This window comes from Papio anubis, chromosome 12 (assembly GCF_008728515.1).
Source record: "Papio anubis isolate 15944 chromosome 12, Panubis1.0, whole genome shotgun sequence".
Lineage (NCBI taxonomy): Eukaryota > Metazoa > Chordata > Mammalia > Primates > Cercopithecidae > Papio > Papio anubis.
The window spans coordinates 66,938,679-66,965,806 of record NC_044987.1 but is presented as its reverse complement, the minus strand read 5'-3'; the positions used below and the strand labels follow the sequence as shown (position 1 = coordinate 66,965,806).

Genomic DNA, 27,128 nt, shown 5'->3' with positions numbered 1-27,128 from the left:
TCCTTCTCAGGTAATGCTGGTCTCTTCCTTCTTCCCTAAACCTACTTAGACACTGTAGATTTGGAAACATCCTCTGTAAATTTGGAGGGCACCAAGTGTAACCCCTCCCTTGTTTTATAGGTAGGAAAACTGAAGCCCACAAAGGGAACAGGACTTACTTGAGGGTGCAGAGAATCAGTGGCAAAACAGTTCCATGCAGGTTTTGAAAAGAGGCACATGCAGAGATCCCTGTACTGTGACATAAGAAGCAAGGGACAAAGCCTGCCCTGACTGGCTCTACAACTCCAATGGCCAGGCGTCAGCCTGAATGAGCACTTCTCATCCAGCGGACCTGGGTACCAGGATCTAACAGCAGCATTGCCAGCTGGCAAGCTTGTCCCGACATCTCTCACCTTCTGTGGCAACAGACCATGCCTGAGGCTGCTGGTAGTTTAAGAAGCGAATCTTAGCATAGCCTCCATCTGGGACAGAATCAGAGTGCCACAATGGAATGGGGTCATCAGGCCGTGCCCAGGCCATCAGATGGCGGTGATGTGGTGTTACTTTTCTGCGATGAGGCCCAGGGGATTGAGGGGAGCCAAACGCTGCCTGGGGGCAAACTAAAGTCTCTTGACCAGGAGCCCAGACTGGCAAGGCACGTCTCTCCCTCAGTCCCAGCCAGACAAGGCCCATCTGGAGGAGCCATTATCAGTCAGTCAGTCTCTAAATCAAGGGGACAGATCTCTTTCAGTTCTGCCAGCAGACAGACCAGCCCCCACCATGGTTATGAGCCTGGCTAAGTCAGTAATAGAGAAGCCAGAAAAACACGTGAAAGAACAGAGAGTCTTTCCAGCAAGGTGCCCTTCTTATCTCCCCACCATCCCCTTCACTGAGGGAGCTCATGCCACTAAAACCAATCAGCTTTGAGGTCTGCACGACAGATGTGCCGTATGGTCAGGACGTGCATGAGACACGAAGCCCCCTCTGCTTCACAGAGGGAAGCAAATTCTGGAGCACTGAGGCCACAGACCTCCTCTGAAGGCTATGGGAGGGGTTCCCGCCTTGTTCTACCCCCTAGTGAATCCTGAGCCTGCACCTGGCTGAGGACCAGGCTCAGTGCCATCGGCTCTTCAGCTCTGCAATTGGTAGGACTCCATTTCCAGCTACCCTCAGCTCTCTTTCCCCAACAAAGTTAAAGATATGTTGCACTTCTTGCTTTCCACATAAATATTGCTTTTATTACAAGAAAGAAGAGGCCACCTCTGAAGTAAGGCACAACACAATTCCACTGTCACTGTGGCAGAAGTCCCTGTGGCTCATCCCTTTGATCTCAGCCAAGACTGTGGCCCACGGGCCTAAGGCACTTGAGCTTTTCCCTCAACTGAAGCATAGAGGGTGCCTGAGAGCTGAGCCTCGTGGGAGTGTCCATGGTCTCTGGACCTGCATCGAAGTTCATGTGTTTCCACTGGTGCTGAAGATGAACATCAAGACTTACTAGAAATGTAAAGGTGTCTTTAAGTGTCTTTCCTGCTGAGTCCACCTTTGACAATGGTCCCCAAAGCCTGGCCCCTTAGAGATGCAGCTCCAGATCCTGGCCACCCTCAGAGTTCAAAGAGAGACTGGCCCAGGGGTACACAATTGCTGGAATGTTCTCTGCGAGTCATGCACATGTGCAGGGGTGAGGTGCAGTTATATGGTGACACAGTGTTACTGTGAGCTCTCAGGGTGCACAGAGGGCAGGTGACAAGGGCATCAGCTAATCTGTCCCACCTGGTCCAGCCCATCCAGTTCAGGGGCATCAAGGGGGCTGAGGTCCCGGTAGCCACTGTAGACCCTGTGACTGTCACTGACACCGTCACTAGGCTCCATTGGGCAAATGTAGTCCGTCGATTCATCAAACTTCTTTTTTCTTATGTTTCCAAAGTGTGAAAATCCTAGTTTCCTTGGCTAAAACACAGCAAATGTAAGATTATGAGAAGGCAATCAGGGCAGTGTGCAGGTATGACTGACAATATAATTAAAATTTAAGAGCAGGCCCGCAAGGAGAGGAATGATGTAAACTGCTCCTAGAAAGATTCTGAACAAAACAGAGCTCTTGTAAGCAATTTATGTGCTGCAGAAAGGCCAACAGGTAAATAATCTTGAACAATAAGAGCTGCCCCTCCAATACTATGCCAGAAACTCATGCCTGGCTGCCCCACCAAAGTGACTTTCTTATTTCCATAGATGAACTGGGAGTTTCTTTTGAATGTACTTGAGGTCGGCACTTGAGGCGAAGCACAGAGAACTTGCCTCAGCACAGCTACTGGCACCCCAACCCTTTCCCATCTGAGCACCTGGCACCATCTAAAGGCATGTAGGATAGCCCCAGGTTGCTCCCTGCCCTAGCGTCACACAGCACTGTTTCTGCTTGACTCCCCCAGACATACTTCCTGTCCTGCTCCCTTGGGGAACGAGGTCTGTGCCTGAGTTATAGCTGGGCATGAAGCCTCAACACTACCAGGGATAGGACCAGCCTGGCCTCCAGAGGTTGCCTGTGGGTCTTTAGTCTGGGAAGAATGTGGTTTGAGGATGCTGTGGCTCAGGCAGGTCTAAAGGGCTTTGTGGGATTCTGGGAGCCCCAGTGAGTAGTGTTGGTGCTTGGAAGACCTTGGGACCTCTGGGTATCTGTGTGCTGGCCACGTCACAAAGCAAGACAAATGGAACCAGCTTCCAATGGGAACACTTCCTATGTCAGCAGGACAGCTTTGGCCAAGATCCCACGGCATTGCGGCACGCAGGCAGGCCTGACCGAAGGAAAGCCAGACTCGGAGCACTTCTGCTCCGCAAGATGAGTCACGGCAGCAATGGGGTAGAGGGTGAGCTCTAAGTCACCTGAGGATAGGTGCTTCCTGAACATATTTTCTAGGTAAAGAAACCTGCACTGTCTTCCTTGGACTCAAAACTGGTGGAGAACTGGCTTAACAAAGACTGGCCTAACAGACCACAAGACCACAGCAGAAGCTGCAAGATCCTCCTTGTCCAGGCTGCGCATGCTGCTCTGGCTGCGGGCATCGAGCCAGGTGCTGTGCTGCCTGAGGGCCAGGAGGCAGCCCAGGGCCCACTCAGAAAGGGTCTGCAACTCACCCGGACTTTGGCTGTGGTGGTCAGTGGTGTGTAGGCTGGTGAGGCCATCTTCTCTCGCTTTTCCTGTTCAGCCTCTGGACCAATCAGGGCATTGAACTTGGTGGTCAGGTGGCGCCTGAGGAGCGTCTTTTGTGGGGGGATATTGAGAAGCATAGCCAGGGTGTCCCCAGTGAAGCGCGGCTCCAGGATCTAAGAAGGAACCAGAAACAAACCTGGCCAGGAGCAAATACAAATGGCTCGAGGGGAGGATGCCGAGAGATTGGCCTGTTGGGCTGGGGGCACCTCCAGAGCAGGGGCAGGAGCTCAGTCACTTGTTCTGAGTCCCACTCCTCTCACTGGCTGGCACAGGACCTGACTCTGAGCACACACTAGCACATTTGCTGACTGACCACCTTGTTTTCACAGAGCAGCAGAGAACTGGGACCTCTTTGGTAAGGCTATCTCTCAGGATCTCCTCTGGATGACATCCAAGCCACCACACTTCCTCATTTCCCCTCTGGCTTTGTCACTGACAGATCTGAGTAGTGATAAGAATCATATTGCAGCAAGTGGGAAGCTGCATTTTTATGGCTTCCCAGTCCCTTCCCCAGCCCCACTCAGGGACAGGCAGATCTGCCTTGTAAGCGTTGGTCTTCATGCAGCCCATTGACCTAGAATCCTCAGGTCTCATGCCAAGGAGGTGCTGCCAGAAGGCATCTTGCTTCCATGAGGTATATTAATTCTCAAGGACAAGTTATCAAAATACTTTGAGATGTCAAATTATGCAAGAGCTTCAGATGAAGTACCTATTTTTTTTTGTTAGATTTTATGTCTTGTCCTTAATAAATAAGTTTCTGAATATCCCATTTGCACCAAGGCAGGTGGGCTAGGCCAGAGAGCCACTCACAATAAGGCCTCCATGGACTCCACTCCCTCGAAGATTGGGTGCATACTCTGCCAGGTCCACAGATCGCAACCACTCCATCACTCTGTGGTTGGACCACTGTACAACTTCTGAAGGAGAAAGGTTACTCTGTCAGAGGGAGGAAAGTGAGGAAGTTAGGCTTAATAGGTCCCACCGTGGTCCTCTGTGGAGTCAGCCCCTGTAAGTAGCCCTGCCCCAGACGCATCACAACAATAGAAGACCCTCAAGCTTAGTGACCCACCCCATCTGCCAGAGCACCAGCCTCCCCAGTTTCCAGGAAACAGAGCTCCCACTGAATCTTGCAAGATCTTCCACACTGAGATATCTGAATCCAGAATTCTGTTGCTCCCTCATTTTCTGGCTAACTTTGAGACAAATAAATGAGGACATTATAGTTATTCTTTCAGTGATTCAATAGAACTTTAAAGATGACTGTCAATTACAATCCAAGTGGTTTACAGATGAAAGATCTCCCTGGCATGGCCAACAATTTTAGGGGAGCACACCTTAAGATACTTATTCCTAAGTGCTCTCACCTAGCACTGTGGTCTTAAAAATGCACAGCGCTGTGCTTGACATATACAAGACATTCAAAACATGTTGGTTGAATAAGGAGAAAATAGGAGATAGAGGGCAAAGGTAACAGCCTAGGAAGCTGAGTTAATTTTATATCAAGGTTAGACCTAGTTCCCAGGAACAGAGGAGATAGGATGTGACTGACAATCTTCAGTTTGAGGGTCCACCAAGAACTTCAAAGTTCGTGGAACATAATCAGTTATTTCTTCATGACTTGGGGTGCTGTTATTTTCCTATACTGTTTCTTCTGTAGCAAGACTGCTCATGGATCCCTTGTACCTGGGCCTGGAAGTCAGTTAATTTTGGATCTAGAAGTAGGGATACCTATTCTGAAATGTCTAGCTTCTATGGGCTCCTGTTCCCTCTCCTCTGTCTCTTCTCTTCTACTGTGACACCCATCTTTCCATTTTTTTTTTCTGTCTCCCTCTCCTTTGCACCATATACTCATCTCCCTTAATCACTATGATGACTTTATAGCACGTGTCTCCCCAGTGGAGGGTGGGAGCTTAGAGGTCTATGGCTACAGTGAGACACAAAGTACAGGTAATGGGTGTTTGGGGCACCAGGAAGCACAAGCAAACAAAAGAATCCCAGGCACCATGATCCAAAAAACAGTGCTTTTATGATGTCATTCTTGTTTGCTCATGGTCGATGTTTCAGAGGTCCTGGTTCAGGGCTACCTGGAGAGATACTATTGTGGTCTCACCTCATCAGCTGGCCGCCGGTGCAGGCAGTGGGGGTTGAACTTGTTGACATGCAGCACGTGAATGGCACATTTGATGCTGAGATGATGTAGTTGGCTGGTGACTTTTAAGAAAAGTAAATCATTCTGAAAGAGGAAAGTTTGGTTGATACACCAGAGTTTCCAAAGTGACAAAAGACCTCTGATGTCCCTTACGAGACCAAACATAGACAAGTCAACCACATCTCAGGAAGGTGCACGCGGAGACACCAATAGCTTATCACAGTGGTTTGTACTCTGCTACTTGGGACCTCTTTTGTGACAAATGATACTATTTCAAGGCCTTAAGAATATATGGAATCAAGTTTAAAATGACCACTATGGGTACATGTGAGCTGAGTGCTCACAGGGACAACTGAAATTGAAAGAAAAAGTCCTCACCACAGTTAGGTATTGCAGCATTCGTCCGTCAACTCTAGATTCATGAAACTGGTCTTTGTACTGGGGTAAGCCAATATCATCAAGCCACCCTACAAATACAAAAACCCCAGAAGTGTCAGGATTCATGAGAATCAGAGAATGTAGATGCAAAAAAAAGGGGAGCAAATTATATTTTGAGGTTCGTGTTATTCCCCCAAAAGTTTAGTAATTCCTCTGCCTTTTACAAGGAGACAGCTGTCCTTGAGGTACCCATTTAACAGGGAAGTTCTTTCTACCCTTAGTTGCTGCCAGAGACATACTTAATATATATATGCCTTGTCCTTACGTGTCACCCAAATGTGGTCTAGCAGTGCAGACTTCTCCTCCTGTTTGGTGTTGATGGCTTTCACTGCTAAAACAAGCTTCTTCCTGTGGAGAGGGTGCTTAATTCCTAGCTCCTGAAATTAAAAGATGAAGACCACATGTGAAATTTTGGCAGGCAATTTGGTCCTCAGAGAAAGCTGTGTGTGGGTGGAGATGCTCTGAGAGTATGGCAGTGGATCTCTGCACCGTGCCCTGGGATGCCAACCTGCAGCTACAGAGGGACTATCACCCTCCTTCATCCATCCTCCTGTGTGTGTGACAGGAGTGGCGGACCCTGCCCTCCCCATGCATTGGTTTGGGAAGAAATGGGCGCCTCCTCTCCCCAAGCTCAGCCCTTACCTTTTCCATGTCCTGAGGGGTGGCTGTCAATAAAGTGTGGCCAGAAGATACCCACTGCCTGGCAAAGATCACATACTGAGCCAGGCCAAAGTCCTCCAGCCATGCACACACACGCTCTGTGCTCCACTGGGCAAAGGGGGCATTGGCGTCACTGGGAAGCAGGAAAACAGCATATTCCTGTTAGTGGGAGAGCCTGAGGTTCTGAATCTAATCATGTCTCACAAAACAAAACAAAAAACCTGTTTTTTAACAAACAACTTCCATCGTGAGATTCTGTTGAACAAAATTCCACTACAACACACTCATAGGAGGAAGACCCTAGAGTTTTCTTAATAACCTAAGATCTGAATTTCAAATCTCAGGCTACTTAGAGAATGGGGCAGCCTGTATGACCCTCCTGAGATCATGTTCACATGTCCTGGGTGCACATACACACATATACATGACACAAGCCCAGAACTGTGGCCTCATTAGGCGGAATCATCTTTTTAGGAAAATGCTTAGAAAACTAGTTTTCTTAGCATTTAAGAGGGTCAGTTCTCTTAACATAAAAAAAAAAAGGCCGGGCGCGGTGGCTCAAGCCTGTAATCCCAGCACTTTGGGAGGCCGAGACGGGCGGATCACGAGGTCAGGAGATCGAGACCATCCTGGCTAACACGGTGAAACCCCGTCTCTACTAAAAAATACAAAAAATTAGCCGGGCGAGTGGCGGGCGCCTGTGGTCCCAGCTACTCGGGAGGCTGAGGCGGGAGAATGGCATAAACCCGGGAGGCAGAGCTTGCAGTGAGCTGAGATCCGGCCACTGTACTCCAGCCTGGGCGACAGAGCGAGACTCCGTCTCAAAAAAAAAAAAAAACCAAACAAACAAAAAAACCACACACACCAAAAACTAAAAGCAAAAACTTTCCAAACAACAGCTAACACATTACTTATTAACAAAACAAGAGGAACATTCACATTAAATTCAATAAAAGGACAATATGTTTTTTATCAGTGCTAATAACACTGGTCTGAGAGTCATAGCCAGTATTAGAGATAAATAAGAACAAGAAGTATAGCTATTAGGCAGAAATAAAGCCATTCTTTACAGATGACAGGACTGCCCATTTAGAAAACCCAAGAAAGCTCAGTAAGATGGCCAGTTATGAAATGCACATATAAACATATGTAACATATATGTTACAATACAAATATCAACAATTTTCTAATACCATCAATGCACAGATACTAATGCTGTTAAAACAATTTAAAAATCCCACTCATAGCAACCAACATTATAAAACGTCTAGGAATTGCCTTAACAAGAGATGTTTGGCCTTGTGTGATTATGTGTGGGGACTGCGGGGGTGGGGAGAGGTATTGACTACAACAGTAAACTGAGCAACATAAGAAAGGACATGAATAAATGAAAAGCTAGATTATGTTCCTACACAGGATGACTGGGTTTTATAAAGCCATCAGTTCTTAAAGACATCCATTTTTCATTTAAAGTGTGAATATAATAGCACACTAAAAATACCAATAGAGTCATTTTTTTTAGGGGGGGATTCGACAGAGCAACTTTATGTTCATAAATGAGGATTTATAGAATATTGAAGATTAGATATTCCTTCAAAGACCAGAAAGAGTCCTTCAAAGTAGCCCTAACATACTAGATTAAAACGTATTTTTTTACATGCCTGGTTGAGCTGTTCTTAAAGTGAGGGAATTCCTTAAAGGATAAGCATGATAAGAATGCCCCATTTTAGAACAAATGCTAGAGATGATCTATACCCTGTGGCAGGGACTGATCAATCATAATCTGGAACCTGGGCTTTCATGGGTCCTGAAAATGTTTTACGAGGCCTGGAACTTACAAATTTTCTCTTCAAAAAAAGTATAAAATTTGAATATGTAATTAGAAACAAAGGGAATATTTAGAATTAGAAAACAAGCCACAAAAATTGCAAGTTTTGCAAAACTGAAAAAAAATCACAAAATGTAGAAATATTTTATTATATAAAAGCTTGAGATACCTCTATAGTTTGATTCTTTTTTGAGACAGGGTATTTGTTATTTCAGAGATGGGATATTTATTTTAGAGACAGGGTTTTAGTAATTAATTATTTTTAGAGATGGGGTCTGGCTCTGCTGCCCAGGCTGGAGTGTATAGTGATGTAATCATAGCTTATTACAGCCTTGAACTCCTGGGCTCAAGCAATCCTCCTGCCTCCTCCCAAGTAGCTGGGACTACAGGTCTGAGCCACTGTATCCAGCTATAGTACTTTTTGACTCTCATATTTTGGGTGGATACTCTTTGACTGCTTCTTTATATGTCCACAACTTTATAATATTTTCTATGACAACAGATGGTTGATTTAGTCTTCTAACATGATCAATATTTATCTTTTATGATAATAGTTAAAAAGTTTTGTCTCACAATTTATAACTGGTATGGTCATGTACATTTTTAGAATCATTTAAATTTAGAAAGGCCTCTATCAAATGTCTTTTATATGTCAGTTGTAAAACTATAATGCATTCAAGTTTTCTAATGCTATGGCTAATCTTAAACATTCTTTGAATTGACAGTATTCATTTAACTCATGTGTTGTCTATGTCCTTGTGGCAGTACATAAGTTTTATGTTATCTTTGTCACTGTCAGTATATCATGTAAACTCAGCAAGAAATTTCAACCTTTTCCCAGTGGGTTCATATCATTCATCTTATATGAACAACAATCTAGAAGGCTATTCACTTTTTTTGTTTAAAACTTACCTCTTGCTCTTAGCAAATTATGCTTTTGGTATGATCTGGATTTTTTGTTTATAATTTGTTTTTTAATGTAAGAAAGTAATTTCTCTCAAATTTCAATGTTCATTTTATCACTTTTGTTTTATATTCTATTTGGTTTTTATTTCATTTGTTTCCTTGTTTCTTGGAAGTGGGAAAAACAAACATATTTAAGGGACCTTTCAGTTCTTTTTTAAATTTTTTAACTTTTATTTTTTGCCTAGTCTTTGTGAACCTAACATTTCAGCTCTAAAGGGGAAATAAGTGTTTTTGAGATCATAATTGGAAAACCTCTGTCCTATTGACCTTTTCAAAACCACCTAGAGCTCTGGGCCTCATCTCCAGTAGTCTTCCCATTTTTTGTTTTGTGACTCCTCTCCTCCCTCCTAAGCCTTGAAGTGTTCACACAGAATCAGACCCAGCTTCTGCACCTCCTCCTCAGCTCCTCTCAGTGCCAGCATCTCCCACCTCAGCCAGGGCACCACTGAACACGCTGGGAAATAATTTGGAGATGACAGAGAAGATGCCCTTCATACATAGCCAAACCATTTGTTTTGTTGACACATTCCAAAACATCTTTTCAAATTGCACTTCAAATGATGTAGCTGAGATTTCTCAAATATGCTCTTCTCATGGTAGGGGGAGAGCACGTGGCACATTTATAATTGTACAGTTCATAAGTGAGTACAGAGCACTGAGCGAATCGGCACAATGGGAAGTAGAAGAAATCCTGGAAGCCATTTGTGCAGTAGGAAAGCTAGTGAATTAAACCTAACTAAACTAAACATGCAGTGACTGCAAACCACAAACACACACATCCCACCCTAAACCCAAACTACATGTATCCTCAGGCTAACTTCCCCTAAACAAGTCCCCCAAAATCCCCACAGCTGCCCTAACACCATCTGTTATAAGGAAAAGCATAGATCAAGGGAAAGTTGCAGTAAAAAGAGTCAGCAGTCTTAAAACTGGTTGTATTTAAAATACCTCTTTTATGCAAAATTTTCAAAACACCTGGCCCGGTTAACACTATGATCAGACTCTCTCTGGACCCTGGAAGGGCTCCGTACAAAGGAGGGTCCCTGAAGCTTAAGCATCTTTACATTCATGATGAATCTGACTCACTATGCGTGTAGGAAAAGGAAACAAAAAGGGGTCCAAGGTAGGGGAGCAGTAGGATTGGGGACCTCTCCTAAAGCTGGAATCCTGAAGGGCAATACACTCAGTAGATCAACTCAGGAAAAAAACACTCTGCAAAGATGGGATCCAGCCATGTGGCTCTAGAGCCTGTTTGCCTTAAACATTATACTTTACTGCCTTTTTCTCAAAAACAGTAACTCATAATAAACTCACAAACTAAAATAATTCCTAAATGGATTATTCAAAGTTTTTAAAAATCACAGAAAAAATTTAAAACAAAATGAAAGAATTCACAAAGTGGATAAACCTAATTCTATATCAACATAAAAATTCCATGTATCAAAGTATCAGAAACAAAAGTAAAATTCTGCCACAAACCTAAAAATACTATGTCACAATTATTAGACATGACTTAATATCTTAATAGAGAACAGTTAGAAATCTATAAGAAATACATTAATAATGAACAAAAATGCAGATAATTCACAAAAGAATTAAAATGACAACCATGAAAACTAAATTACCAATAAAAAGGAAATTTGGAGTTTCATAAAAGTAGAAAACTTTGAAAAAGAAAAATGTAAATACTTAATGCTGACAAGGATGTGGGTGTAATAGGCGCACTCTGTCCAGCAGTGCTGACTGGAATGTAATTCTGTAAAACTTTACCTGGGAGAAGAAAGCAAATAAAATGTGTTCGTCCATAATCTGAAAGAGAGTGCCTACGCAATGTTATCAATTCTCATATTTTTTAAAAAATCAATTGTTTTATTGAACAAAAAATGGTTGGGGCTGGAGGCTTTCAGTAACAAAGTACTTTTCCTAAAGAATACCAGCAACAACAGTTTTAAAGCTACACCTAAATATTAATATCTAGAAATTATAAATATTACCAGGGGACATTAACATATATCAAATTTCTACTTGAGAGTTATAAAGGCCTTTCTTTTCCACCAGCAAATTCATTTTGCACCGTTACGATAAACAAAGCAATCTCATCAGGACCTCTTCACACTTCTTCCCTTTCTCATCCACTGTTACGGTTAATAAAGCAGAAAGACATTCGCACAAAGCAGCCTTGGGGCTGGAACTGCAGTTTTTTCCTTTGGCAAAGAAAGCTACTGACCCTGGTCATCCCATACCCTAAAGTGACTGTCAGAATACAGAGAGCTCCCTAACCATGCTTTCCTACTCTAGGGACAATGCTGAGGGGTCTTAGGAAAGTTTTTATACCCTGACCCAATGATTCCCCTTCTAGAATCAATCCTTCAAGAACTAGCCAGAATTCAAACAAGGATGAATCATTCAAGCTTACTATAGCTTGATTTTTCTTCAGCTCACATAAATCAGAAACAACAGTAATATCTACATTGAGAAAATTGCTAAGTAATTAGAATATCTAATTACTGAATATACAGGTAAGCTTTCTCTGGCTCACTTTCTAAGGGCTCTGAATTGGTCTCTGACTTACTTAGACTGTGTCCTTAGATTCTCTAGCCTGTAAAAGCTAGTGGTCTACACATTCTCATGTTTCTTTTCAAGGTACCTGGAGTCTGGGGATATTCATTCAAAGAATAAATGGATCTGGAAAGGTCCCGTGTCTCATGCACCAAGAGGACCTGGTAAGACTAGAAACCTGTTTGGCAAGCTGGGGAAGTGGAGTATCATATCCATGTGCAAAATAAGCTAAGGCTCCCTTCCACAGGGGATGCAGGTCTGCAAACAATATGATGCATTTAGGGAAATGGCTTTTCTTCCTTAATTGGAATCTAGACTGTATTATTTCTGAGAACGGATATTTGCATCTCCGTACACATCTTAACCAGCAACTACCTGTACTTTCCATTGGTATACGGCAATCTTGAGGGGACTAAACTGAAGAGAGTTACAGCTTACTTTTTGCTTTTTGGTTGGATATAAAATGTCACATTCAAATCCTGTGGAAGGCCCTCAGGAGTACTGATCTTGGCTGAGTAACTCAGAACTTAGGAGATACTGTGCTGGAGATGATGTTATTATAGGGACTGCTTGACTGGGGAAGAGAATATGGAAAGGGGTTTCCCCAAAACACAGTAGTAAAGATTCACCTGTGCAGGTTTGAGGGGAGATACTCTTTTTCAGAGCAGGGAGATTAAAGGAAAGTGGGTAAAGCTAGTAACTGGAGGGTTTCCACCAGGGACACCTCTGGAGAAGTTTAACATTTTCTATGCTTTTGTATTAAGGTATGATGGGAAAAGTGACATGAAACTTCCCACTTTGACTCCAGTGCCATCCCTTTGTAACCCCCTTTAGTTAACATCCTACAGTAAAGTTTGGCACAGGATTATGAAAAATAGTGGCAGGTGTGGCCAGCTCCACCAACATCTTTCTGCAGTCTTTGTGGAAGGATGGAGCTGACCCAGAGGCAGGTAAGAGACAAGGCTCACTTTCCCGAATATACTAGAGGCTGTTGACTCTTGAATGGCAAAAAGCTCATGTAGTAGCTCATGTAATCCTCACAATAACTTTAATGAAACAATTGTTTTTGACATCTACTTTACAAGTGAGGAAATGGAGGCATAGAGAGAGATACTGTATAACCCGGTTTAAAGTCCACAGCTAGGAAGTGGTTGAGCAGCGATTCCCAGGAATTCCCTGGGATTCTAGAATCTGTGCTCTTCCTGGCTACACCAAGGCTATCCATCTAGTGTGTAAACCCACTGCTGAGAATGGGTTATACGTGTGTAGCACTGTTTAGGTGCTCAGGGAGGCCCAAGGGCCCACCCTTCTACCCTAGCTCCCTACCTCCAGCTGTAGGGAGCTTCTTATCTTTACCTCAGCATACTTCTTATCTTTACCTCAGCATACCTCAGCATACATGCATGGAGCAACGTCCATGCATGTTGAATGGGCAAGTTGAGAAGCTCTGCACTAAGGATTCCTGGCTTCTATTTCTGGAGGCTGTGGGACAATAAGCACCCTCTCCCCACTCCACCCGGGCTGGGATTTTACACAACTTTTTGTAGATGGACTGGAGGGAACCTTACCTTTTCTGTCCCTTGGAGTCCCTGGTCCTAGAGAGTCTTGGCCCTGCGGTCGCCCGGAGCCCACCTCGTCGAAACTCTGCCATCCCCAGCGTGTCAGTGTTGAAATTTCCTGACTGAGTTCTTCGGATTCTGCATGGAGAAGAATCCATGGAGACTGTCATGGAATAGTTGGAAAGCCTACAGTCACTGTGCCTCCTCTTTTGCAAGGCCATGCAGGCCAGCACAGGGACTCTGGGCAGCATTGTTTCTCAGTACCTTCCTAGAGATCAAGGATCACAACCTATTGCAGCTCCTCCGCCAGACTCAAGCCTCAATTCTAATCCTGCCTCTGGGATTGGGTCACTTGCTATAAAGGTCAAAGCAAAGTTTGATGCCTTGTAGGAGGCCCCAGTTTCTGCCTCATGTCACAAAGTGGATCAGTTGGGTCAGCAAGTATTTGGCTTTCAAAGATTTTTCAAGGATTTCTTAAAACAGATTGACTCCTAAGAAGGGAGAATACAGTCTCCTCTGTGTCTGTCCCAAAGCCCATGTAGCTGCAGAGACTATGTTCAGGGTGTGTGGAATGGGTGGGTGCCTAGGATACATGACACGAAAGGCAACTGGATATATTTAATGGGTGCCTTTCATACTTCTCCTTCTCTTGGCCCTGAAAAATATCTAAGATTCTTCTCTTTAAACATGAACACTCTGTTCTGACTGCTGTTTCAATGTCTAATGGACCAGGGGCTTACATAGACTCTTTGCCCAATCAAAAAGAAAAATTCAAAGCAATATAATTAGGATCAATAGCACCAACGTACTTTCCCCAGAACTTCTTAATGCCTTTGGGATTCCGTTTACCATCTGGTGTCAGAGGAGACTGAGGACCTGATTCAGTGCCCGATGATGTGGATGAGAGGTCATTGACCACAGCAGTGTCATCCCAGCCACTTTCTGTGTCTCCTGAGATTGGAAGAAGGCAATGAACGTGAATGTAGCCTCTGGAACCCTTCTTCCTCAAGCCTGGGCCCTCCCCTTCAGTGGGAGTCCAGAGAATCTGCCCAATTCTGCCTTCAGGGCAGAACTCCATACCAAGATCCCAGAGACTAGTGGGGACTCCAGGCTTCCTTGTTGAGAAATTAGTGTGCTCAATATTTCAAACGTAGGTGAGCTAATGTCTTTAATGTTAAGGATTTGGGGTCCAAAGTACTTGTGGATTATTTCAACAAGGAGCTTGTTCTTTTTCCTCAGAGGGAGATGCAGGAATGCAGGCAGTAGTGGGACCCTGGCTGAGTGTTGGTGAGGGGGAGGGTTAGGGTAGGGAAACAAAGGCATTCTCACTCTCCATCTCACCTGGAATGGGTACAGTACCTAATACGGGGGCACTGACACTCCGGCCACGATCTCCAGTGAACCAAGAAGCAGAGAAGCCACATGAAGAAACAAGAGAGGCCAAAGTCCAGCCCAACAGAGTTACGGGAAAGCAAAGAAATAAACAAAAGAGTGTCATCGAGCAAGAGAGAAAAACTCAAACAGAAAGAAAAATAATCCCATGGAGAAGGATGGGGTGAGTGGTGACTGACATGGAGAGGAGGTTTCATGTGAGGGGACCAAGTGCTCCCAGTGCCCCTTTGTGACAGGCTGAGGTGTCCACACCCAGGGAAAGGAAGGGACAGCAGCAGGGGCTGAATACTCCAGGTCACGGGCAGCTCTTGTGCAGGTGCCTGGGCTCACTCAGCTCACACTAGAACAATCTGAAGCCGTAGTGAGTCCAGTTTGAGTGTCACTAGAACTCATTCAAGGGCTTATCTGAAGTTCCTGCAGCCAACGGCAGAGCTGGCCTTCACGAGGCCAATGCATAGGCCAGCTCAGAGAAGAGCTGAGGCTGAGGAGCCTCAGGAAGAACTCTACCAGGACCAGAATGTTCCCTCCTGGGCCCACTGAATCTTCTGCTGCTGGTGGGGAAAGATGGCTTGTTTTGAATGAAAAGCAGCAAAAGCCTCTGTGGTTTCAGGTCTTACCCACCAAAAGGATACCTGTAGACCGACACCCTTGCCCATTGGCCACTGACTCCATTTGCCTAAGGAAATGCTCCCACTTGGAGTGCATTATACCCTCCTACTGGGAATAGGGAAGCTGCAGAGAAGAAGGTGGAGGCAGGAGAGAGAAGATCAGAATGACAGAGGAAGGAAGCGCGAGGGGCAGGAAGGGTAGAAGGGCGTATCTGAGAGGAGGGAAAACAATGCTAGGAAGGACAGGAAGGGGTTCGAGAGGAGGAAGAGAAGAAGAGAGGAAATGAGGGTGAAAAGCTGCAGCTGAAAAGAAGTAGGGGATACACACACCCTGGTTTGCTAAGACTGTAGAATGCTTACCTTAGAAAACAGCTCACCCAGGGGGAGCCTCTAGAGGTGGGACCACCCCAAGGTACAACTTGTTCCAGCCACCCACCCCACCATTCTCCAACTGTGGATTGTGGTGGTAGGTGCAGGGATCTTATACAATCACTGAAAGTGCCAAGGATGCTGCTCAGAGGCCACCAGCACCAGGACTGGACACTCACTCAGCCTCATCAGGCTGCTCCCCGTGGCGTCAGGCTGGCAGACAGTGGGAGGAGATTTGGCAGCCTCTCCATTGGGCGTGGGTCCTGAAAGCTTCCCAGGTAAAGTGGGATATTTGTGCTCCACCAAGAAAGGGCTGCCCTATTGGAAGGTGAGAGAAAAAGAGAGATATCGACTTAGCTGTCAGCCTCAGTTAGGAAATCCTTGGATACAGAACAACTCCCTGTTTTCTAAGAGACATTTTTCACATATGGTGACTTGAAGACCCCTCAAAGATTATTTAGCTAGTCTGAGAAAAGGGACCAGAGTTCCAAGGAAGGAAGAAACTTTTCCAAGGCCACACAGTAAGACAGGGACAGAGTCAAGTGCAAATCTGGGGCTGACTGCAACTGCCTCTAATAGGAAGTGAAGTTGTCTTGCAAAGGGGCCTTTGCTGTCTGGCCTAGTGCTCAGAGACCCAGTGAATTAACAGCCATGAATTACTCTGCAAGCTCTTTGGATATGAAAATTGGCATTCTAATAAAAGCTGCCTAGTGCTTTATCATACATACATACAAATACATGTAAAATAACAATCCTGCAAGAGAGGAAACTGAGCTCAGTCTAGTCTGTTTCTCCCAGATTTGCTTTTCTGTGGTGAGGAGAGAGGTGTTTCTGCTAATTGGGACCCTTACTCAGACCAGGCAAGGGCAGATCTCTGTGAGGGCCTGACCAACTGTACAAATGATATGGATCTTGCCTGAGAGCGGCTATGGTACAGAAGAGAAATTATAGTTTAAATTTGGAGCAAAAGAAGGAAAAAACCGTATATTGTGATCATGGCTTCTTTAAAAACATCATGTTAAGGCAAGCATAAAGATACACACACTCTTGGGGGAGGTGACAACAAGAAATGGGCCAGAGGACTACATGTCAACAGAGCTCTTTTGGGAACTTAGGATCATAGTCTGCACGAGGTAGAGCCTCAGTGCAGCCAGGGGACCCTGGCCATGGAAAGGTCCGAAAGAAACAAGTTGATTAAATGAGGAAGGAGATAGCACTTATTTGGTAAAGAGGCATATAATGGCCTCTAAATCTGCAAACCCGAGAGAAACACAGTGGAATGTACTGTGAAAGTGAGAATAAAAGAAAAGAGAAATTGAAGCAATGTCACTAAAGGAATCAGCTGTGGATCACCTGATTAGATCCAGAAGAAAAGTAATATGAAAAACAAACAGATGTCAAACTGACAAGTCGGAACAGTAATGGAAGGTTGCTGTGACTGAGACATCTTCTTAAGTTCCATTTAGCTAAAAGCCAAATATCCAATATATTTCCAATTCAATTTGCTTATAAATGTATGTCCTAGAAATTGTTTGAGATTCAGTTCATTCATTGACTATAACTCCCTAAAAATAATTCAGAAAGGAGAGATACAGGAAGAGGAAACTGAATTCTGAAAGAATTCTGGAAGAACTGGCTGGTAGAGGAGAAGTAACTAGAACCTTAAGAGAGGAAGGCCATGAGATTTTCAAGTTTGTGATGACCCATGACATAAAGATTAGACATGATCAGACATGTGGTCAAGACCCACAGTTTCCAAATGGTAGTTCATATGCTGGCTGCTCTTCATAATTACCTGCGGCACTTGTAAAACAACATGAATTCCCAGATCCCTCCTGTGCCCAGTCCCTGATTCAGTCCCTCTGGAAGCACACCCCAGATGTCTATATTTTTAACAAGCATCTCAGATTAGCTCAGATTATACTAATGCAGTCAAACCCAGGAACCACTGACTGTGAGAAGGTAGTGTTCAAAAATTTTAGAGACCTGAAGGACATGACTCCAAGCTCCCTATTATATAGGACATATGGGAGGGGGGAAGAGCTCTCAAAAACAGGTTTCTGGTTGCATCATCACGTATGCTCCCTCAAGGCGGGGTAGAGACAGCCAAGGAGCCAAGTGGGCCACCCGGGGAACTCCCTGAGGAGTTGAGATGCAAAGAGAACACATACCTAACCCAAGGATGGGGTTTAAAAGGCAGCCCAGACCTATAAGAAATATAGCAAAAAGGAATCAATGACAATGGAAAGGACTCTCTGAGCTCTGCTCAGGCCAAGAATAAGAGCTGGGAAGAAATGACTCACTGATGTGGAAGGCAGTGCAATGTCAGGACATGACGCAGATGCTCAACTCCAGTTCTGTTTCTCCAGTCTCCAAAAAGAACAATCCTCCTGGCTGTGGGGGAACAGAAGCCCCAGCCAAGGGAGTAGTATAGAACTGATTATCCAGCTGCTTTAAATTAGAACAGAGAAGCAGCACTCCAGAATGGAAAGGGCCTAGCCTTTGAGTCAGACCAACTCAGACAAAGCTCTTTCTCTTCCACCTCTTAGGACCTCTGTTTGATCATTTCTAAATGGAGAATAACAATTCCTGCCTCAAGTTTGCCAGGAAATAACATATCCACAGGGCCTAGCACACAGTGGACAGTGGATAAGGAGAAAAACACAGGAAATATCACATACCCAGGGCCTAAAGAAACAGCAATCTAGAAGAGCAGTCCTTAGACCAAGGCAGGCGCTGGTGAGACTACATCTAGAATATCACACTCCAAGTCTGGTCCAGGGCACAACTTGAAGAATACATTGAGAAACTAATGCTGATCCTAAGAAGACTAAGTAGCAGCTTGAAAGGCTTGTGATCCATGCACATGAGAAGGTGATGTTCAGCACAGAGAACAGAGCACTCAGAGAGGGAAAGAGGGACTTAAATTCCAGAGCTGTCAGAAGTAAAGGAGATTGACTTTTTCCATGGGCTAGACACGGAGAGACAGGATCAGCAGATGCACATTTTAGAGAAGCTCACAGAGGTAGAAAAGAATACAAAGGATGTCTTACAATGAAATGAGCTCTCAGTCACAGAAAGCAAGAGCCAGTTTAAGCAAGGGCCAGATACCAAAGTTAGGAATGCTGCAGAAAGATGGCTGTGGAACAGTTCTGCACCTGTGGAGCAGTTCTGGGGAGGACAGTGGTGTATGTGGGTGAGGGGAGAGGGGTGACCATGTTGAATTACTGAGGTTGTATAAGATTGTGATTATGGTCAAAACCATATAAGAATTAATCTTTTAATCTGGAGCATTTTTTCCTTTATAAATAGTCCCACATCACTCATATTTCTTGGTAATCAAATTGGCATCTTAAACCTTGAGCCTGTGAGCTGGGCATGTTTCCAAAGGAGGAGGTGGTCACTTACAGGTGTGCTTTAGAAACACCTGCGAATAATCTCTGTGAAGCTGAGGTGGGAGGGGGGACTGCTGAACGATTTAACAGCTGTCTCCATAGGAAGCCTTTCAATTCACAAAGGGACCACACCAACCCCAGGCTCAAGGGCCTGTGTTCCAGAGCACCTGGGCAGGGGAGCAGGCAGAAGACTTTTGCTGTACAGTTCAGATGGCCCAAGGAATGGCTGCCCACTTGAAGCACCAACTGCTACAAATATGGAAGTGTAGAGAAGCCCCTTACATAGATGCAGATGTGCAGAAAAGATCTTTCTCTTACACAGATGTGGAGGAGCAGAGATGCCTCATATGACTCACCATATGGATGTGAAAACAAAATGACCCTCTCAGGCAGAAGTCAGAAAGCAATGAGAAGCTCCATGTTTCATATGGACATGGAGGCAGGGGACAGAGAAGGGAAATGCCATCAGCCTCACAATACATTTTCCATATAATGTTATAAATGATCGTTGGGTGTGGCTGAAATAATGCTAATGATATGAATCTTCATTTCTTTATGGGCTCAACATTTGTGCACTGGCCTAAAAACTTAATCCTCTTCCATGACAGGCTTCCCTGGAGAAAATCAGTCCTAATGAAATTTTTATAACATGACTTGTTCATCAAAGCGGGACTGAGTATACACTCGTGTTTTTTTAACCATGACATATCAGTCCAGAAAGGATGACAGCTATCACATTCTTCAGTGTGCTGAGATCGTAGCAATCCCCTTCCCAGTGATTAAATCTAGATTACTTTGTTAAAGATTAATTTATCTGAGCCTACAAAATGGAGGTGATAATAATAAATCCTGTCCCACAGATAATGGTAGTGAAAGCATATTAAATAGCTGAGTGCACATAAAATTAAAATGGGAGAGAAAAGTTGCTTCTTTCCTCTTGCCCTCTTACTCCTTACAGTTAGCACATTTTAAGGTTATGAAAACTATGACGTGCTAAGTTAAAATACTAGCAAACAGTGTAAGCACAAATAGGCGATGGGGCATGAAGTCAATGTACCTTGGGTTCTACCACCGGGAAGGGCTGGTTCCCATCCATACACTATGGAGTAACAAGAGGATTTCGTTTATGTGGAGAAAAAGAGACTTGTGTTATTCACAAACAGCAACAACTCAGGACTACCTGTTTGCTTAAATCTGAAAGGCTCACCCCCTCCCTCCACATCTTCATGTCAAGTAATCATCATCCATGGCAGGAAAGATCCCCATCCCACTCCATGGACAGATGTCCTGGGCAGCTGCCAGCAACATGACCATGGCAACCAAGAGACACGTGACCACGGGAGCAGAGCCATTGAATAAGCCCAGGGCTCCTGCCAACTTCAGCCTTTATGGTTCTCCACTGTATCAACAAGGAGGCTGATGAACATTATTGGAGACCAAGGGATGGTATGCAGCACAGGCTCACTGAAGAGTCTCTATCAGGGCAGGTTCCCTTGGTCTCTAATGACCAAGCTCAAGAGCCTGCTACTATCCCTTGCAGGATGAGGTCCACCCACATGATCAAGGGCTACTTCCATATAAGGAGCCACAAAACCCTCCTCCATAGACTCTTACAACAGCTCACTCTCCAACATCCTGAAGATCCCACATCTTCCCTTGGGATCATCTCCTTTATTCACATTAATTCATCATTAAAAAATCGGTATGATGTCCCCAAGTGCCCCAGGGATATAGGACTAGTAGTCAAGATCTTCCCTGGCTTGATCTGTCTCATGGCTCTGACCTTACCTCGTTCTACTCCCCACCATTTCCCAAAACCTGCTGGTACCCGGCAGACTCTAACCAAGCTTTGCCGACCTCAACATCTTCTCTCATCAATTCCAGGCAGCATTTCCTGAATTGTCCTTCCTATAAGATGCTTTGGGCCATACCCAGTTGGTTAATTTTCTCAAAATGTTCATGTAATTCCTGGTTCTCCCACAACTTTATAAAATCCTCTACAAGGTAGGGACCAGGACCTGCCTGTATATATCCCAGTACTATGCTAGGCCCAAAAAAGTAACTCAGTCATCTTTAAGGATAGGTTGATGAGCTGACCTTATCCATAGATTCACTTCTCAAGTCTTCTAGACTACAAGAGAGCTTTTTCTGAGCCCTGAAAAAAACACAAAAGAAAGAAATAGTTATGAGAAGGAGGTACATGTTATCACTCATGCAGATGCCATTTCAAATGCTTAACCAGTGGTCTTGGGCTTAGGTTCAAGGTCATTGAAAAAAAAAATACCCTCTCATAATAGCCTTTACATACAAAATGAGACTGGCCCACCTTGGGGGATAGACTGGATCAATAATGTGTTAGCAAGGGCATGAGGGGGTCACTTAAATCCAAATGAAATGTTCTTGACATTGCACAAAAAGCCAGAATACACTCAATTCTGCTGCACTGAGGTGACAATGGTGTGGTCATAAAAGACCAAGGTCTACAGTGTCAAAAGAGCGGAAAGGCACTGATTACTCTGATTCTAAGAGTAATCCAGGGACCAGGGACCAGGGACCTGGGCCTCCTCAGAGTGCAGATGAACACATTAGCCAGCCATGGCTCTAGAACATCACCTGCTAGGACCCTTCCACACTCTGCTCTGGATCTGCATGCCCGTCTAGTCTGCTTAGACTCATTTGGTTCTTTCAGGGTCTATTTTTCAGAGAAGGGCACCAAATGTGTCAAGAGGCAATGCCACCAGTGGTCACAAGGGTAACCTGTGCCAAGTCTCCTTGGCAGTCATATTTCTCAGTTTATACGAATAAGTCATCATTTAAACAAATATTAGTCTCTTGTAAATCTGGTCAGTCTGAGTTCCTTGGTATTGACTTTCCCTCAGTGAACTCATAAACCACAATTCTTATTCTCCAAAACTAAGGATTGCCTGATCAACTTCTTTAACATTACCATTTTCCTCTGGGCTAAAGGCTCAAGGGAACAACTGCTTTCTGGAAAGTGGACTCAGAGTGCAGGCTCTGGAGCCTCAGCACCATTCTGGGGAGTTTCTGTGATGCTTGTGGTCATCTGCCCCAACACCTTAGCTGAAAGGCAGCCTGTTCTTTGTAGTGAAGCCTCCATGTTACCCTTACATGGGGCTCAATTTCAAAATGTGTGCTAAAGTGCAGGCCTAGGGAACTAGATTTAGGTTTATTTTAGAGGGAACAAGAGAGATGGCAGTCAAATGACCTCAGAGGTGAGCCCATTATTAGTTCATTGTTGTGAAGCATCCCTAAAGCAATTAGACCAATTGCTATGAGAAGACATGGCCATCCCCAGAGAGCTTTGATTGCCAAAGGGCTAAATTCGCTCTAAGAGCAGGAAGCAGAGGCTGACAAAAGCAACACACATCACACGATGCTCTCAGCTCTGAGGAGCTGTTGTAAGACACAGATGAGTTGCAGCCACCTCTCCTCTGACGCTCCAATCCCTGGCCAGATCCTTTCTCAGTGACAATGATCCACACCCTTAGCCTGAAGGATGAGAAGCCCTTCTGTGGCCAAAAGAGGTAGGCTTGGTTTGTAACTGCCCTAACAACAGATGGGCAGGTGCACCTAAGATGCAGTGGCCATGTTTACCATTCACGGCCCTCACCATCCACTTCGGCAGCCCCAAGGCAAGCCTGAGAGCACAGTGGCTGTGGGGAAATGCCCAGGTCTCTTACCTGGCTTCCAGTGATTTCTGTGGCAATGGAGGTGGCCCCACTGTAGGAGAGCTACATCTCGGAGGCATCTGCATCAGAGACAGAAGAGTCATGGTAGAGGACAGTCTGTTTGGGGACCACCCACCATCTTTCCCCCTTCTTTACATGATTCCTTTTAGGGAGATATTTCCTCCCTGGGTACAGCCATAGTGGATACATCATTATAGATGCCTTGCTCTTTCAAGATGCCAAGGGGGCGTGGTAGGCCTATCAGTCCATCTGGGCCAGCTTGCCTCTCCTTCCTGGGCCCTAGAGCTTAGATCATGTTCATATCCCAGCAGTAGAGTCCTGAGACCTGGGTTCTTGGGCTTTTTCTGCTCCTTCCCTTCCTGAGCTTGGTTCTTCAGCTTTTCCTTTCATTCAGCAAGCCACTGCACACTCTTTTAAAAACAATTCTTTTTGGCTTAGGTTAGCCAGAGCCAAATTTTGTTGCTTTCAATGAGAGAATCCCATTTGATATGGTCACCCAATAAACATCAGCAACATCTACTCCCTGCCAGGCCCTGTGCCAGGTCTGGAGCTAGCACTCCTCACATCTGGGAGACAGACAAGTAAATTAGGAGAACAGAACAATGTGCAATGTTCTTTTGGCTCCAACACCTGTAACACAATATGGGAATAGTGGGAGAGAGGGGCTCCCTCTCACTGATGGGAAGGCTGAGAAAGCTTTGGAGAGGAGAACAGCTGAGCTGAATTTTGAGAAATGAAAACTGGTTAAGGCAAGAAAGGAAGGAACGTTACAGGTGGAACGACCACGAGCTAATGATGGTATGAAAGAATACAGTCCTGCGTCTTCAGTATTGCACCTAGTACAACACTGTGCCTTCAGTAGTGCACCTAGCATCACAGGCGGAGCCACCTTGAGCTAATGGTGGTTATGAAAGAACACAGTCTCCAGTACTGCCTCTTTTCTCTAGATCCTAGCATCCTCTTGGTCTACTATAAGAACAACCCTGGCATTACAGTATAGTTTTAAAAGCCTAGGCTTTGTGGTCAGACCTGGGTTCAAGTCCAGATTCTGCCAGATAGATTGTTCATCACAGTGACCACATGGAGGTATACAGTAAGACTTGGACGCCGCTATTCTGTAATTGCCAGCAATCTGGTGTGCTTGTTCTGAGTCAATAACTGGCTCACTGGATGATGCTTTTGCTCCTTAATTAAAAAGGTTCAACTGAAGCACTAAGATTCTTTTCAGTTTGATAGTCTGAAGTTTCAGGAATCTTTTGGACCCTAGGCTGAAGCCCCTCCTTCACCTGAGGTTTTGTTTATTTGCATCTAGCTTAAGTCTAGAGAGAGTCATACAATAGGACCAGATTTTAAACAAATGAAATAGATGAGAAGGAAAATCTGTGTCCTGGCTATAGGGGCTGAAGGGCGTATCTGTCAGGAAGGAACGCAGCATTTCAGAGGTTGCAGTTAATTCCTCTAAATGAGCAAGACATGTTCGTTCATTCAACAAATATTTGTTGAATTCTACTGGGTATCAGGCATTACTGCAGACCTGGGAGAAAGGGTGGTAGATAAATCAAACACCACCTTTGGTCTATGCTTACATTCCAGAGGAAAAAAAAAAAAGATAAAAATAAACTAGCAGCCTGATTAAAAAGAAGAACTCCTATCCTTGAAAGTTCCAGTATCCACCATGCTGCCTCCAACCAGAGCACAGGCCAGAGCCTCAGCCTCTTGCTCCCCTATCCCCACCACAGCCTGAGGGGCACTTTATTAAATTTAAGTATTCACCTGCCAAGATATGTACCTGACACATGTCTGACTAGATCCTCCCTCAAGCTCAGGGCAAGCTCGGAGGAGCTGCTGAAACCCTACATCACGGATGGAAACACAGTACCTCTTGTTTAAATAATTCTTCAGGGCCCTTATTTGTAGTGTTCCACTTTCTGAAACCTCCCTCCGGTTCTTCTTCATTGATTGAGAGAGTTCTCTCTGAAGGCCCTGCAAGCATTAATGCAGTAAGAGTGAATTGTTGAATTCATACTACGTGAATTGTTTAGAAACTTATAATCGTACTGCAAAATTTTAACATTGTTTCCCCTTCATTAAGAAGGACTAACAAGGGGCCGGGCGCGGTGGCTCAAGCCTGTAATCCCAGCACTTTGGGAGGCCGAGATGGGCGGATCACGAGGTCAGGAGATCGAGACCATCCTGGCTAACACGGTGAAACCCCATCTCTACTAAAAAATACAAAAAATTAGCCGGGCGAGGTGGCGGGTGCCTATAGTCCCAGCTACTCGGGAGGCTGAGGCAGGAGAATGGCGTGAACCTGGGAGGCGGAGCTTGCAGTGAGCTGAGATCCGGCCACTGCACTCCAGCCTGGGTGACAGAGCGAGACTCCGTCTCAAAAAAAAAAAAAAAAAAAAAAAAAGAAGGACTAACAAATATATAAAGGGACAGTAAGAGTGTGATTCTGAAGAATCTTCAGGGCATCTGAGCAAGGGCTGGCATCAGGATCATTTCAAGGTCAAAGTTTATTTGCAGAACAGAGGTAAGGTACCCCCTGCCTCCAAACTTCTCACTCCTTAGCTACAGGCAATCAAAGCCCTGAGAGTGGCTTGATCCATGATCTTAAAAAGAGGGCTGTGAGGCCAGGTGCAGTGGCTCACGCCTATAATCTCAGCACTTTGGGAGGCTGAGGCAGGCGGATCACTTGAGGTCAGGAGTTCCAGACTAGCCTGGTCAACATGTTGAAACCCCATTTCCACTAAAAATACAAAAATTACAGGCAGGTGCCTGTAATCCCAGCTACTCAGGAGGCTGAGGCATAAGAATTGCTTAAACTTGGGAGGCAGAGGTTACAGTGAGCTGAGATTGTGCCACTGCACTCCAACTTGGGTGACAGAGTGACACTCCATCTCAAAAAAAAAAAAAAAAAAGAGGGCTGTGTGTGAGGGCTGGCAGAGGCCCTGGTCAGTGACCAGTCAGCCACATCCTGGTAGAGGCTTGGCTTCTTCCCAAGAAGAGGCAGAAGCTCAGCCAGAATCAGAGGTTCCTGAATATCCTTCAAAGCAGCCCTGTGCTGTGAAACAGCTGCTTCCTCAGGATCTATGATGGGAGCCCAGGTCAATGGCATGAACAGTGAAGGCAGCCTGGCACATGCACCACTATGCCCATAAGAACCCTGATGCTGCTTGCATGTTGCATTCAGTCTGGGCGGCAAATATAAAACACAGCAGCTCTCTCTGTCCTGTGACTTCCTATAGCAACTCAGGCCCAGCAACTCGAAGAAGGCTCCCAGAGGGCCCTTTGAGTCTGCTGCGGAGCTTTAGATTTTCTAGGAGGTGGATGAGCTCTAATCCTCAATGACAGCACTGAGTTGATTTTTGATCCAGGTTTAGTTGCACTTGCTGCCTCTAAGGTGTGTCCTGGGAAGGTGCATAAGAGACCCTCCAAGGATGGGGAATTCACAGGCTTTATATTCTTGGTGATCTGGATAGTCCCTGAAGGCCCTGAGCTGACTTCCATTTGGTAATATTTCTGGAAATCAACAACTGCTAATTTCTCATCATGCAGAAAAGTCTAAACAGCTCTGTTCTCCAGTAGGGAGTCTTCTCCGAAATAGAGGTGAAACGGCTGCTAGCAGGACTGCCCCTGGATTTAACACAGCTGATGGAATATCTTTCAGAGACAATGATAGGATTGCCCTTGCTCTTACCTTGAGTGACCATCACAATCTCCTTTACCTTCCGGTACTGGTTTAACAGCCCCGTAAGCTCCTCTATCCGACGGTCCTGCCACAGTGTGAGCAGAGATTTAGATTAATGCTACGCTGGCAGCTCAGATGATTTCATTTTGGGACCCACGCTATGTTCTGGGCACAAGGAGAAGAAATCCCACGTGGAACCAAAGGAAAAGAGTGTCCAGGCCCCATTCCACAGAGCTGGGATTTCAGTGGTCTGCCTCATAGGCATCTGCAGGCATTCACGACTCTACCTGAAGACTGTGAGTCATCTGAGACACCCTTCACAGGGCTTAAACATTTTCAGAAGCACGAAACTCACTGTCTTCCTACCTTCCTGAAGTGGTCATTGAAATCTGCCTCCTGGTCCTAGTGTTGCCCACTGGAGCGACACAAAAAAAGACTAAAATAAAGCTGTCATGTTTATCCCAATATACTCATTTGTTCCCTAGGAGTCTGAGATACCTCATACTGCAGAGTAAATTCCCAGAGAAGATTGTTTCATTCAAGGCAAAGGCCTTGAAAGGAACTTGGGAGACCACACAGGTCATAGATAAACTTGGGTGTGAAAGCTGGCTGTGCTATTTACT

The 27,128-nt window shown here is 45.0% G+C and overlaps 1 protein-coding gene across 22 annotated transcripts in view; it reads right to left on the bottom strand.

Annotated features, from left to right (window-relative positions):
- Positions 1–27,128, bottom strand: part of PPFIBP2 (PPFIA binding protein 2) — a 151,746-nt gene that overhangs the window by 6,721 nt on the left and 117,897 nt on the right. For 15 of the 22 annotated variants that reach the window (XM_031653277.1, XM_031653282.1, XM_031653276.1 and 12 more), the window contains 16 exons: positions 26,515–26,590; positions 24,694–24,797; positions 22,806–22,873; positions 21,202–21,259; positions 20,162–20,203; positions 15,889–16,027; positions 14,700–14,732; positions 14,150–14,291; positions 13,350–13,478; positions 6,411–6,561; positions 6,034–6,145; positions 5,709–5,797; positions 5,292–5,414; positions 3,992–4,117; positions 3,106–3,294; positions 1,750–1,926 (listed from right to left, as the gene is read on the bottom strand). In XM_031653277.1, coding sequence (XP_031509137.1) covers positions 1,750–1,926; positions 3,106–3,294; positions 3,992–4,117; positions 5,292–5,414; positions 5,709–5,797; positions 6,034–6,145; positions 6,411–6,561; positions 13,350–13,478; positions 14,150–14,291; positions 14,700–14,732; positions 15,889–16,027; positions 20,162–20,203; positions 21,202–21,259; positions 22,806–22,873; positions 24,694–24,797; positions 26,515–26,590 — 1,758 coding nt within the window. Of the gene's footprint in view, positions 1–1,191; positions 1,927–3,105; positions 3,295–3,991; positions 4,118–5,291; positions 5,415–5,708; positions 5,798–6,033; positions 6,146–6,410; positions 6,562–13,349; positions 13,479–14,149; positions 14,292–14,699; positions 14,733–15,888; positions 16,028–20,161; positions 20,204–21,201; positions 21,260–22,805; positions 22,874–24,693; positions 24,798–26,514; positions 26,591–27,128 lie in introns of those variants that run through there. The other 7 variants (XM_031653278.1, XM_031653286.1, XM_031653292.1 and 4 more) reach the window with 4 other exon arrangements.